The sequence below is a fragment of the Seriola lalandi genome, unplaced genomic scaffold, assembly GCF_002814215.2.
Source record: "Seriola lalandi dorsalis isolate HSWRI2012SDOR001 ecotype SW California unplaced genomic scaffold, Sedor1 jcf7180002054277, whole genome shotgun sequence".
Classification (NCBI taxonomy): Eukaryota; Metazoa; Chordata; class Actinopteri; order Carangiformes; family Carangidae; genus Seriola; species Seriola lalandi.
In genome coordinates, this window is record NW_019524830.1 from 1507765 (window position 1) to 1522324 (window position 14560).

Below are 14560 nucleotides of genomic sequence, written 5' to 3' on the forward strand. Positions count from 1 at the left end.
GGAGTCTGTCCTACACACACAGATGAATTACACTTAATTATTTTGCATATTTAGTACGTTATGCAGTTATTTGCAAATGGGTTTCAGTTTTAGTTCTCTCCTCACAATATGTCTCTCTCTTTTCATCTAGTTAACTCACTTGTTCGCTCTTTTTTGTAAAATGTGGTATATTTTCAATAACACTGTATTAAAAAGAGACACGTGTTTAGCAAACCTGGTCGGCAGGTGAAGTGATGGTCGGCCCATTCAAATAGACCGGCAGCCCGGGTCACTCCGCCTCATTGTGTCGGTGACTGATTGCTAACTGGCGCCCCAGACATTTGTGACCGCGAGTAACCCCACTGACGTCCCCGCTGCCCCTAGCACGCGCCACCTCTAGCGCTCCAATCGCTAACAGAGAAATGTCGTGACGTCATATAGCTACTTCCGGGCTGGCAGCACTGGCCCGGCGATGCTCAGATTTACAGTTTTATTCAATTTTTGTTTCTTTTTATGACAGACTTACGGGTGCGATTTATAACCAAATACACTGCGTTGAAAGATTACATCACTATATATATTAATGTCAGAGCTTTGGTCACAAGGATAAATACATTTGTTCCAGTCCAGCAGCGGCTCAGGCGTAGCGGTTGAGAAAAGAGGTGAGAGAATGTGTTGCTGTGTGAACGCTTTGCAGATGTTGATGAGAGGGGCTGATTGTTAGCAACCGGCTAGCTCAACAGCACGCCACGTCGCCTTTAATATGCCACACGTGTGTTGAAACGACGCGTGTGCCACAGTTTTATTTATAAGCGAGTTTTGACCAAGAAACCGATTTTACTACATCAGTAGTAGCGGCTCAGCAACAGCTGCAGTGGTTAGCTGAAGCGCTAAATACTAGCTTCCCTTATTTGCTAGCTGCTAGCGCGTCTTTGAGCTGTCCGCTAGCTGCTAATCTTGATGCTGCTTCGCTTGCCTTTTTTGTAGCTTTAGACGCTGTGGAGTGAAAACTGTCTTGTTATTAGCTTGTTATGATGAAAATTATGAGCTAGACTCTGATTGCGTCACACATGATTATATCAAGGCTATCACATGAGAACAGGGTATCATTACAATGTATTGTGATCTTATCTAACCCTGATAGCCATTATCTATGATAAGGACACACAAATCAAAACTTTAGAGATACACAGATAAATAAGTTAACGCATACAAATAAGTTAATAGATTCAGCATTTGGTAAATTCAAATATAAGGTGATCGGATTCTTATTATCTATGTTAATAATAAGATGGAGAAAATGCTAAAGATATGATCACCAGATTCAAGTCATGTAGCTACTTAGGCATTATGCTAGTGTCCCAATGCTCTCTCAGATACTAGAACGGAAGATACAATATATTCATTACTAATTTGTAGCAAGATAAAAATAAAAAGACATGGATTGTTGAAGATGTGGTGCTCATTGAAATCTTAGCCTGTGGTGTTTATTTCTAAGTATGTTGGCTCAAGTCACCGTCCTTGAGTTTAACCAATAACCCATTAAACTTGCTTATTGGAACTTATTGCTGTAGGTTATACAAACTGCAGAGAGCACAGCTTTCTCTGGTGTTGAACACGTGTTAATGTGTGCATTTGTTTAATACTGATGTTATCACAATAAGCATGTGAGTCTGCTGTCAGCTTTGTGCCATGACAAATCTACATGGGCAGTTGGAGTTAGAATTATAGCTAATTTCTTTTATATTAACTTTTTTTGTCATTTTTGATTCTGTTTCACATAGTTGTTGAAACAATAACTAGGAGTGGGTGCTTTAAGACTTTATACAAAGCAAAGTACAGAATGACTGAACCTGTATTACAAGTGTGAAACCAAGATGGAGTATTTACCCCCCTAACTATGTCTGTGCAACTTCTTTGTGTGATTGCTCTGCACAAATGCAGTCCGTTGGTTGTGGTATGTGACTTGCTGCAAAACAGGTTCGTACATTACATTTGAGGTGGGATTGGTTCATGCAACGTGTCTTTAAATTAATTCTTGAGAGCATGTGCAGCTGCTGTTTGGGTTGGAGCTGAGTCAGTGTGCATCTGCATGAAACCCTTCACTAAATTTACATAGAAAAGAGAAACATCAAATTGACTTTCTTTGACCAAGAGCATTCTATACATTTACAGTTTGATTATAAATGTGGGCAGAAGGGCTGTGTGGTTATTTGGAAGTGACTGTCTTTTTTAGTCCTGAGGCTACAAGTCATGTGGTGCACATTGACGTATCCAGATGAGGAATTCTGGAGCAAGTGCACATGCAAACACATAATACACATGCTTTGAATTTATAATGAACTCCATTCAATGAGAGGCAATCATCTATTGTTGTGTAGAAACAAATACAGTGACAGAGCCACACAGTGACTTCACTGGAGCACAGGAGTGTGGTGCAGTGCAGGTTAGCCTGGTTGCCCCTCACACTCACTGAGGACTCACACTCTAACTGAAGTTAAATTTCTGTGCACACATGCCTCTGTTTAGCATAGGATTATAGCAAGATAGAAGGAAACTTTGTTTACCTAAATTAGACCTACCTTAAATTTTCTTGAATGTGCTGTTAAACGTAGAATTAGTGAGTAATATTTAGGCTGTTTCTTGTAGTTTGTGTTTGCATATGGCCAGCTGCTGCCCAGCTCATCACTCAGTGTTAGATTCTTCTCACTACTGTTACTTTAGCCAGCCAGGTTGTGCTAACCTCCCACGTGACCTCAGGCCCTCTCCTTCTAAGCTGCAGAATGAGTCACTGGTGCTACTTCTAGCATGTTCAGGCTCAGTGGGTACAGGGCTACACTGCAACTTACACTCTGGCCCTAAGGATACACTAGAAATAGCTGAGCTCTCTGGGAGATGGTCTGAGTTGATCCAAAGGTTTTTGTAGTGAGCAGTAATGAGGAGGGCACATGGCATAATCCTGCAAACCTTATTATACTGCGAGGCACTGTCACAAACCTGTGGTGAGGCATAGAGAATTTCAGAAGATTAGAGAAGTAATGTTTTCTTGGTTTAAATGCAACCACTGCTTTATTCAGGTACATGTACTAGGAACTTAAAAATAATCTTAAATTTCTTCTATAAATTGTATAAAAATGACAAATGCTTGGATGATGGTAAGTGTTGTAGCGTCATGCCAAGACTGACCTCCACGCAGCGGGGCCAGCAGATCTGGTATCTAGATAAATAGTGCTGACTGAGAACCAGCCTAAGAATAAGCAGAGATGGTCATGTAAGCAAAGATTCATTTACCAGGTGGTGGTTGCTCAAATTTGCTGCTGCTCAATATTTCCAAATGTGCTCATACGTCTATATTCCAAACTATACTTCTAAGATTTCACGTTGTGTCTCTGTGTTGCAGGTCTTGTTGACTTGCCGCACACAAGAACCCCCACCTGCAACCATCACCCTCAGCAGCAAATCAAAATACTTCCGAGTGCAGTGACAAGTGCAGAGTATCGTTGCTCTTCTGGTTTGATTCACCTACAGTGCTGACTTTATCCTTAAAGATGAAGTTGAAGGAGGACATGAACCCCCTGCTGTTGCAGGTTTTCCGCTCTGTGGTCTGGGTCTACTCTGTCATCACCTTCATACCTTGGTACTTCTTCTCTGGAGCTGGCATCAATTTGGAACGGGCTCGCCGGATCAAGGCGCGCTCAATTAGCAGGCACCCGGCAGGGCCTTACAGGGCCATCAACAGCCAAGAGAAGCTGGTTGCATGGCTGCACCCTGGGGTGGACACCCTGGACAAAATGTTTGAACACGCTGCTAGCAGGTTTCCACAGAGAGACTGTCTTGGCACGCGGGAGGTGCTCAGTGAGGAGGATGAGCTCCAGCCTAACGGGAAGGTCTTCAAAAAGGTGAGAGCCACTGAACTGTCCTTGGTGCTCTTGCACACTCGTAACAGATTGTTTCATTATTCTGTTAAATGTTTGGTCTGTTGTCAGGAGCAAGACAGTAGTAAAGTCAGTGATCGTTACAGCTCATCACATTTGAGGTTTGTAAAAGTGTCGAGTTGAAGCTGTGGTGCTACAGGAAGTTTGTTAGTGTCTATGAGGCTGACAGCACAGCCTGCCACTGTGCACAGTGTGAGCGGAGTGGGTGGAAAAGCAGCAGTGTTACGGCTCCTTTGTCTCACACCTGAGAAACCTCCTCATTAACAGCAAAATAGCCACAAAAGCCCAGCAGATGGCGCTAACTGACTGTGTATGAGGGATGATGTTGCATGACTTGTAACAACGCGGACCTCTTTAAGATTCAACAAATTGACAGCTTAGATTATTGCCTGCTCACATGCCGTTCTGTGTTACCCTTTTTATATTGTAATGCAAAGCAGTGCATGTATTAATTACAGCAACATCTGGAATCGTTTAAACACTGTTCATGTTTATTTATAAAAATGCTCCTCAAAAGATGGGCTATAGGCACAAACAGCAATTTTCATGTTGTATGGTGTGGAGGAATATTTGAACATACCTTTTACATGTTGTGTGTAGGTAATTCTGGGGAACTACAACTGGCTGTCATACGAGGAAGCATACCAGGCAGCAAAGTGTTTTGGCAGTGGTCTTGCAGCCCTCGGCCAGAGGCCTCAGTGTAACATCGCCATCTTCTGTGAGACCAGAGCAGAGTGGATCGTCGCAGCACAAGCTTGCTTCATGTACAATTTCCCACGTGAGTCCCAGAATAACAAAACATGTATATTCAGACATTCTTGGACCTAGATTGAAGCGCTTCAGCTGACTGCCCAACTTAACTGGGTTTGAATTTGACAGTTGTGACCCTGTATGCCACTCTTGGACCCACGGCCATCGCCCATGGCCTGAACGAGACAGAGGTCACACACATCATCACAAGCAAAGACCTGCTTCATAGCCGGCTTAAGGTACCTGCTTTACTGTCATCATCAAGACTCTGCACTTTGAATACACTCATATGCCCTTGAGTGATTCATTAAGAACCTCAGTTCTGTTTGCATAGCTAATTTTTCCTCTTACCCACCCTCCTCCTCCACTCGGACCTACATCCAACCCCATGCTCCAGGCCATACTGTGTGATGTGCCCAGACTGCAATATGTCATTGTAGTTGACAGTAAACCCACAAGCTGGCCAGACATCCCCAGAGGCATCATGATCTACAACATGGACGCTGTGAAGGACATGGGATCCAAGCCTGACAATAGTGAGTATTCGTGCAATGTGATTAAAAAGGTTTCTAATTTTGTCGCGGAAATGGAAGTGCTCTGATGGAGGCTTAGTACAAAGCCAACACCCTGCTGTCTAATTGGAGTGATGTGCTGTGTATGACAGTCAGCGAGAGGTCAGATCAGCACTTGCCAAACGCCCAGTGCTATGATGACGTTGGTCGACTTTTAAGGAAAATGAGGAGGAGCAGAAATTGTGTTGTGTGTGTGCTCGAGTTTCACTTAAGCCACGTTTGTACTTTTCCTCTTATTTGATAAAGAAAACAAATGTGGAATATTCTTAAATCTTGTATACAATATACACATTTCTAAAATAATTTTATCCAAAGTTCCTCGACTATCACATAAAAAAACCATGACTTTCAATGACTATAACTTTTCTTCAAACCCTCAGATAGCCAAAGCCCTCAGTCACAACTTGTTTAATGATCAGTCAAGCAAAACAAGCATTTTGGTCTTTAATTCCTGATATTGTATAAACTAAATAATTGATTTGCAGAAAATATTATAATATAATATTATATATATAATAACTGATAATGAAATCATTCATTAGTTGAAGCCCTAAAAAAATATCAATATATTCGTCATAACAACTTTTTATTACAACTTAAAAAAAATGTTTGTATCGGCATGTGATGCATTTCCTCTCTGACCGCCATCCCTCTTGACTTCTGTCTCTACAGTAGCGGTTGACCGCAGACAGCCATTGTCCTCGGACATCGCCGTCATCATGTACACAAGCGGCTCCACAGGCATCCCCAAGGGTGTCATGATCTCCCATGGCAACATCATGGCTGGCATTACTGGCATGGCTGAGCGAATCCCTAACCTCAAGTACGCCTGTGTCAGATTCACTTCTATTTCTCTAACACCTCTTTATAGATTCTGCAACTCTCTGAATCTAGGAACTATTCACAACCTCTGAAACACATACACGATCAAATCTTTCCTCGCACACTCTCTTACCCTTTGTACTCTCTTTGCATCACACCTCACTATGTTTTCGTCTGTGTGTTTATAGTGGAAATTAACCTGCTGTTATTTCTGTGCTGGCAGTGAGACAGACACCTACATTGGCTACCTGCCGTTGGCCCACGTTTTAGAGCTCAGCGCTGAACTGGTGTGCATCTCTCATGGCTGTCGCATCGGCTACTCCTCCCCTCAGACTTTAGCCGACCAGGTCAGTGTAACACACACACACACACACACACACACACTGCTGTAGCTCCTCACAAAACATTCCTGGAATTTCTTTTTCTTAAAGATCTCACCTGACTTCTATTCTATTATTTTACAGACTCCCCATTAAATTCATAATCCATTCAAGATGCTTAGGGTTAATTTAAAGCTCTGCATGGTCAAGCAGTGGCCTACATTGTCTACTGCGGCCAATCAGCAAGCGCTGACCAATTGTCTTGTTTCTTTTTCACAGTCCACCAAGATAAAGAAGGGCAGTAAAGGGGATACAAGCGTGCTGAAACCTACTCTCATGGCTGCCGTACCAGTAAGTCTTATCACTGCACACAGTCACTCTGTTCAATCTAACTAACATTATTTATCATACTAAGGTCACACCTTGAAATAAAGTCAACAAATGAATGCCTGGGCAGAGTACAGGCATGAAATGTTCCAAGTGTTAACTGGGAGTTTTCCCGTCTGGTGTGTGCAGGAGATCATGGATCGAATCTACAAGAATGTGATGACCAAAGTGGAGGAGATGAGCAGGTTCCAGAAGACGCTCTTTGTGTTGGCTTACAACTACAAGATGGAGCAGATCTCCAAGGGCTACAGCACGCCGCTCTGCGACAGGTAGCACACATACTGTACTCCTGCACACAAGAATCCTCACCAAAGCCCCTTTAGTTGACATTTAATTCCCTCTGTGATACATGAGTAAATATTAACCTCTGCTCCTACATGGTTAATCATAACCTAGTGCAAATTCTTCATCTAACCTTTGTTAACAATGAGCCACTACAAAAGATGTAGGGGATTTATTTTCGAGCATATGTGAATCATTGCATACTATTGATTTTGATCTCAATCTGTTGTTGTTGGAGTCTCCTCCACCTCTCAGTCATCGTTTTCATGCTGTGTTGGGTTTTTTTTTCCCTCCCTCTCCGCCCCCACAGTCTGGTGTTCAAACGGGTGCGTGCGCTCTTGGGAGGAAACACACGCGTGCTGCTTTCTGGCGGAGCTCCACTCTCGGCTGCCACACAGCGCTTCATGAACATCTGTCTGTGCTGCCCTGTGGGGCAGGGCTACGGCTTGACGGAAACCTGTGGAGCTGGCACCATCAGTGAGAGTAAGATGGGAAAATGTGAAAGAGTGGTTGTTTAGCTGGCCTTTAGGGAAATTAAGAGAGGAGCAAATAAAAATACAGAAGAGAATTTGATTCGTAAGAGTTACCTACATTCTAGTCTTGGTGTTTTTCAGTTTGGGACTACAGCACAGGACGCGTTGGTGCTCCACTGGTTTGTTCAGAGGTCACACTAAAGGACTGGGAGGAGGGTGAGTCAAATCGCACCAACCCAACTAAAAAGCAACAAACGTGCTGATATTTTCTTTCTAATCAAGTTTGTTGTCCTCCAGGTGGTTACTACAGCACAGACAAGCCCAACCCTCGAGGTGAAATTTTGATCGGTGGGCCCAATGTAACAATGGGTTATTACAAGAACGAAGTCAAGAACCGCGAGGACTTTTTTGTGGATGAGAACGGCCAAAGATGGTTCTGTACTGGAGACATTGGAGAGTTTCACTCCGACGGATGCCTCAAGATCATCGGTGAGAAATCCACGAACTAGTGCATGTTGTATGTATGTTATAGATACTTGTTAGGATTGTGACTCGCTTACCGTCTCCTCCTACAGACCGTAAGAAGGACCTGGTGAAATTGCAGGCAGGAGAGTACGTCTCTCTGGGAAAAGTGGAAGCTGTTCTGAAGAACTGCCCTCTCATTGACAACATCTGTGCCTACGCCAACAGGTAAACGTCCTTAATCTGTTTCTTCCAGACTTTTCACTTCAATTCAATGTCCTTTTCAAAAGCAGACGCACCAAGCATAAACATTTGAGCTTTTTCTGTCTCATCCTCTTGGTCTCTGGTGATAACTTGATTTCTTTCTCCCTAATGGTGAAAAAACTTAACTTTGTGGACTCTTTTCTACTTGTTTTTCAGCGACCAGTCATATGTGATCAGCTTTGTGGTGCCTAACCACAAGCAGCTAATGGCACTGGCAGAGCAGATGCAGGTGAGGGGCACATGGGAGGAGATCTGCAACAACTCCCAGATGGAGAAAGAGGTCCTCTGCATCATTACTGAGGCTGCTATCTCAGGTAGAAAAAAAAAATCCTTTCAGCCACCTGCACTTATATGAGTTCACAGAAAATGTCTCAACAGTTGATGCAAGCATTCGTACTCTGTCACATTTTCACTTCACATTTGTCGCGACATTGTCTCCTGCTTTGTGCCAGAGTTTGCACTAGTATCACTCTGACTTGTGATTTTTTTTTTTTTTTTCTCTCCCCCAACCAGCGAAACTGGAGAGATTTGAGATTCCCAAAAAGATCCGACTGAGTTCTGAGCCGTGGACACCAGAGACTGGCTTGGTCACTGACGCATTCAAACTGAAACGAAAGGAGCTCAAAACACACTACCAGGAGGACATTGAGCGAATGTATGGTGGAAAATAACACAGACACACTCCAAACAACACACAAACACATACACGTATATACTTGCACACATACAGAAGGAGCTCAGAAGCCACTACCAGGACAACTTGGAGAGGAGCTATATTATAGATACAGGTAGCGCACACACACACACACACACACACACACACACACACACATTAATGCAGACACATAAAGCGTCTCATAAACCTCCTCCTCGGCTTCCCTGTGACCAGCTTCGATCAAAGGAGGGGAAATAACTCTTGAATCCAGCTGAATGCTCTCTGTCAAGACCAAAAGGCAGAAGGTCCCTCACAGACAACAGAACCAGCCGGACGCGGTGCAACGCACTACTCGCTCCTCTCTGATGGATTTTTAGCCCTTGGAGTTGCTATGACGACTGAGGCGGCACATGAAGTCGGACGCCTGCATGACTCGAAGCGAAACAAATGTCAGGCTAGACGAATCTGGATCGATGTCAGCGCAACCCCTCCCCCCCCCCCCCCCCCTCTCTCTGTTGCTTCTCTTCCTCTTCCCCTGCTCTCTGGAGCCTTCCACCAGTTCAGCATGGTCGTGGACTTGCAGTGCAGATACCTGGCAGGGAAATTGGGGTAGCATGAGTCTGATAGAGGGATCCCTCCTGGGCTTTAAGTAACTTTCAGGTTGGAATCTATGCAGGGATCTCTTATCTTTCTTTTTTTTTTTTTTTTGTATGTGTCGCTATGTTTCCTTCATGTTTGGTTCGTCAGCTTTGAAACCCATTTTGATGAGTATTTTTTTGTGTGTGAGGAATCTGTTGTAAAGCCGTGAGAGATTGAGCGTTAAGATGTTTCAAAATACTTTTTCTTATTGTTATGGGTGTATTATTCTGAGGGTTTGTTTTTCTCACTCCTCTTGTTTTTTATTATCATTTTGTTTATGCTTATACTTTAATGAGCTTCGTTTACAAGCTTTTTTTTTGTCTTTTTCTCCCATTATTTGCCTGTGTCCCAAAGTTTGTATATTCGAGTGTGTGTTTACTGACTTGACTAGTAGAAGTGATCCAGTCTTCAGTCCCTTCTGCTCTCGGCCTTTGCAGCAGGGGTCAGACATCAATAGTAAAAGGCATCCATTGGGACTTTTTCCATCCCTGCTCTTTGCCCCTAGTTTCATTTTTCTCCATATCTGAGCAGTCCCCTGGATGCCTCCCAACCTGTGTCTTATTGGCTATTTTGTTGGCATCATTCACATACAGTAGCCCTGCCGCCTCAGCCACATATTCCGCCAGTCATGACCAATGCACCGTATGGATGTCTCCAAGGGAACTTAGCCTACCATAGAGAAATAGTTACACTGGTTAGCCTGTCATTGGTTGCTCCCCTGGTTACTTTTTTTTTTTTTTTGCAACTACATGTTATCCTTTTTGCCATAGGTCTAGTTACTGTTCCTTTTATCTTTTATACTTCTGAATATGAATTATAAAATGAATGTGCAATATTTATACACAAATTTTAGAGTAGTGTGTGTAGGAAGGATAGAAACGCACAGACAGCAGCCCCTCAATAATGTCTGAATGTTTAGGCCTGTTACTCTCCACTTCAGTGCATAATGGAAGGCCTGAAGGCAAACAACCATAGGAACTAAAGAAGAGACTGGTAGAGACACTGATAGGGAAGTCTAGATGTAGCCCATTTAAACGTACTGTGCTGAACTATGTATTGTTCCTTAACGAGACTGTAAAGTGAGGATTTAATATTTGGCATTGTAGAAATCGCATGATGAAAAGTGTGCAACTGTACCAAAGCACCTGAATATATATCTGGGAGAAGTGAGAGAATCGCACTCCAGTCAAACAACTTAAGGAATTCCATATGCATACACTCCTTATTTAATTGTGAGTATATAGAATTACGCTGACGTGACTTCACAGAGTGCAAATAACATTTCTGTTTCTCCAAATTGGTTTATGTGTATGATACTGTATGTGCAATGTATATATATATAAAAAAAAAAAAGGGGTCTACACGTCTTGGATTCTGTTAACTGCCATTTATTTGAACTCATGTATAACATACATTAATTACTGTAGATTTTCAGATTGGTGGTTATACTCTCTGAGTGGCATCAGTACGAGCGACACTCCTGCTTCAGTATTTCTTTCTCCTCTTTAGGTTTATGGACAGAAGATTAAACAGTGTTTGGTCAGTGGTCCTTCATATAGGGCGCCATCTTCCTTTCAGCCGCCTTCTCTGAATGCAAACCCTGCTTTGCTTGTATTGAAGACATATAGCATTAACAAAGGTACAGTCAGGTACTCTAACAGCCTCTCCTTATCAGATGTCTACTAGCTTAATACAGAAGGGTTGTCTTAGCATGTAGAAATTTGACAATACTATCATGACCTTTCTGTTTTGTTTTTGTTTTTTTGTCTTTTTTTTAAATAACATTTCTCTCTCCTGACATTTCAGTGAAAAGTCAGTAGATTACTGTGCTGTTTGCTGCTTTTCCTCTGCCTGGCAAGAGGTGGCTAGTTGCCTTCTGACACACATGAGCTGTCTTCAGGGGTCTTAAGAATGTGAAGCACTCCCCGCGTTCTGTTGATAGCGCACATGCCGTGTCCTATACTAATAACATCCATTTGAACTAACGGCAAGGCAAAGACAGTGGGTGGTGCAAAGATGAACTTCACTGCTCCTGTTGTTTTCACTTGCAATGTAAATACGGTGAGAGGGGAGGGGGATCAATGATCAAACTTCATTAAAGCTACCAATAATTGTACAGGTGTAAAGCCTCCTGTTAACATATTTAATAATCTTTGTTACTGACCAGTTTTTTGGGGTCTCCTCCTTGTTTTGTGCGGTTAAGTGGCCCCAGTGAGCCGGGCTGTTGCAAGTGTCTCCTTCCTTATTTATTTGTGATTTGGCCTTGGGAATTATGTAATGAAATAAAAAATAAAAAAAGTTTGTGTTGTAATTACTGTTGGTCTTTGTGAATGTGTCGAACACCTGAACACAATCTGTGAGGCATAACTGGTTAGATCAGCGGCTTGATTCGTATCATCATAAAACCATAGTTTCTATGGCAACGAAGGACAGTGTGTCTGTGTGCGTGAGTGAATGTGGTTTGTGGTGGCAAACAGAACATGCAGTCCTGGGAGTCAACCTTCAATCAGAGCTAGTAAACAAAGGATTTTTTTTTCCCTTTCAGACAGAGTCATAGATTTTGAATCACAGACCTGTGAAATCATTCAGTTTATTAAAGCTTGTCCTCCTGTACATGTACACCTGCTCTCCTGCTGCCATATGGATTTCACAAAGACTGGGCTCAGCAGTTTGGCACAACATCCAGTAACCGCTTCATTGAGGATAACAAACCTGATCCTACACCAATGTTTGGCTGGAAGTAATAATTACTGTCATTAATCAAATGTCGATTAAAGAAAATAGTGAAATGCTCGTCACAGTTTCCCGGAGCTCAGTTGGCATATTTATCTCAACAATTCAAAACCCAAATATAATATATTTATTTTACTACCACAGAAAACTGAGAAACCCATAAAAATTCATATTTGAGAAGCTGTAACTATAAACTAATCATTTAATTAGATAATAGTTTTATCTCTAATCCGCAGTTCTTTAGAGGATGCACTTCAGGCAAATTGATCAGGCTATTATTTCATACTTCCTGTAGAAACAACAGAAGCCTGCTACTGTCTTTGTTTCCACAGTGATTCGTTTGATTTGTGTCTTAATCTGATTCACAGCTTTGAGGTTTGAGGCTGTAAAAGGTTTGATTAGTCAGTCACAAGTTAAACAATGAATACAAATTAAAATTACATTGCAATTAATCCAAATGAGACTATACGTAAAGTTCACTGTGTCAAATCAATTCTGTAATATAATACACATCAGAATGAAATCAGAGCTCAGCACTGAGCTTTTGATGTAGTGTCACACGTGTTGCTTCGTTTACAGCTACGAGCCCCTCATGAAAAAGCAATCTGACAGAACATGGGTGGTTAAAATTCTGCTTCTGCGTTTCATTTAAAGTGAAACACAAGACCACAGAGAGACGAGTGATTCTTGTAACCCTTCCTCTCCTCTCTGTTCCCTCCATCCAACCCTATGGGACCAGTGAGTGAGTCAGAGGCATAATGCTCCCTTCATTAGCCCACTGATTCTGACGCACGCACGCACGCACGCACACACGCACGCACACGCGCACACACACACGCACACACGCACACACGCACACACACAGACAGCAGAGTGACTCTGCCACAAGACAGCAACAACACCACCAATCAGCAGGAAACAGTGAAGGACATCTTCCATATTGTATGAATGTGGTTTATATGTGTATGTGTGTGTGTGTGTGTGTGTGTGTGTGTGTGCATGTGTGTGTGTGTGTGTCTTGTCTTCTCTTCTCTCTCTGACACTTTATTCCAACTTTTTTTCTCTCTCTCTCCTGCTCTCTTTCTCTGTCTCCCCCTCTCTGTCTCTATCGCCTGTGCTCGGCTCCCTCTTCCTGTCTACATATGACTCACAAGTGCGCAAAAACTTTTATCTGTGTTTGTGCTTTGTGCGCACACTCCAGTGTGAGCCAATAAGCCATATTGGAGTTTGCCCAAGGATGAGTGGAGCTGAACCGGCGCTGCCTCATAACTCTGGAGAGGTGGGCGGTGGCCGGAGAAAACAGAGAGTGATTACATATGAGGCTGAAAGATGGCAGGACTGGGACTGAGATATGAACCTGGACTGTTGACATTAAGATGCACTGAAGTTCAGTAGGGATAAATCAGATTAGAAATATGAAGTGTAAATGCACAGGGCAGCATGGGAAAAGGTGAGCTCCCCTTTCTTTTTCTTTTTTTTTTTTTTTTTTTAAAAAAGGGCACTTTTTTGTCTAAAGTAGCTCCCTAAAATGACACAGAACCTCAACTTAAATCAAAATCTTCTTTAAGAGTTTTCCAAAGATACTAAATGTGTTGTGTTGAAATACAGTAAAATGTAAAGAAACAGGCCTTTTCTATTTCAATATTTTATCCAATTGAACTGTGATGTAGAGGCAATTAATCAGTGGAATAAGCAGATAGAAAATATATTTCCTGTCAGAGACTTGAGGTTACTTCAGGGACATGTAAAAAGAGCACTGGCAACATTTCCCAGTCGGAAAGTTATTGAATGTGACGTGCAACTTTTTGGTTGGCTGTGTTTCCCAGACTGTGCTCACACTCCTGCTGGTTTTGTTTTTTGGGTTATAGTGTTTCAAGCTGATCTTTGGCTCTATGCTTGGTAACAGTGGCTGCACTACACTAGGCACTGGCCCCGGCTCAGCTCAGCTGGGTCATCGGTATGATGTGAGGGCCAAAGTGGAGGTGGGGAAATGTGTGAGTTTCTGGTAATGAGCTTGAGCAGAGAAGTGAAGAAGAGAGAGAGGGGGGGGGGGTGCAGAGAGGCAGAGGCAACTGATACGTCTAGGCGATGACTCACCGATGGTGGGTATTTATAGCATCAGGAGGGAGGGAGGGAAGGAGGGAGGGAGGGAGGTGCGGGGGTGGAGGAGCGAGAGGGGGGCAAGCAGTTTGGGAGGCGGCCAGGACAGCATCATCACACTGCCGACAGGGAGTGGTAGAGGGAGAGACGGAGACCGCAGAGATAAAGCACCAGAGAAGACAAGGGG

At 42.9% G+C, this 14560-nt stretch overlaps 1 protein-coding gene across 1 annotated transcript; it reads left to right on the forward strand.

Moving 5' to 3' along the window:
* The first annotated feature begins 425 nt into the window (after positions 1–425).
* acsl3b (acyl-CoA synthetase long chain family member 3b) lies at positions 426–11654 on the forward strand. Its single transcript, XM_023405523.2, has 15 exons — positions 426–641; positions 3380–3878; positions 4515–4692; positions 4794–4903; positions 5062–5200; positions 5909–6059; positions 6282–6405; positions 6658–6729; positions 6895–7034; positions 7358–7530; positions 7662–7736; positions 7818–8009; positions 8096–8210; positions 8403–8560; positions 8760–11654. Exons 2-15 carry the CDS (start codon positions 3528–3530, stop codon positions 8915–8917), a joined length of 2136 nt encoding a protein of 711 aa, XP_023261291.1. The 5' UTR covers positions 426–641; positions 3380–3527; the 3' UTR covers positions 8918–11654.
* Positions 11655–14560: the final 2906 nt, after the last annotated feature.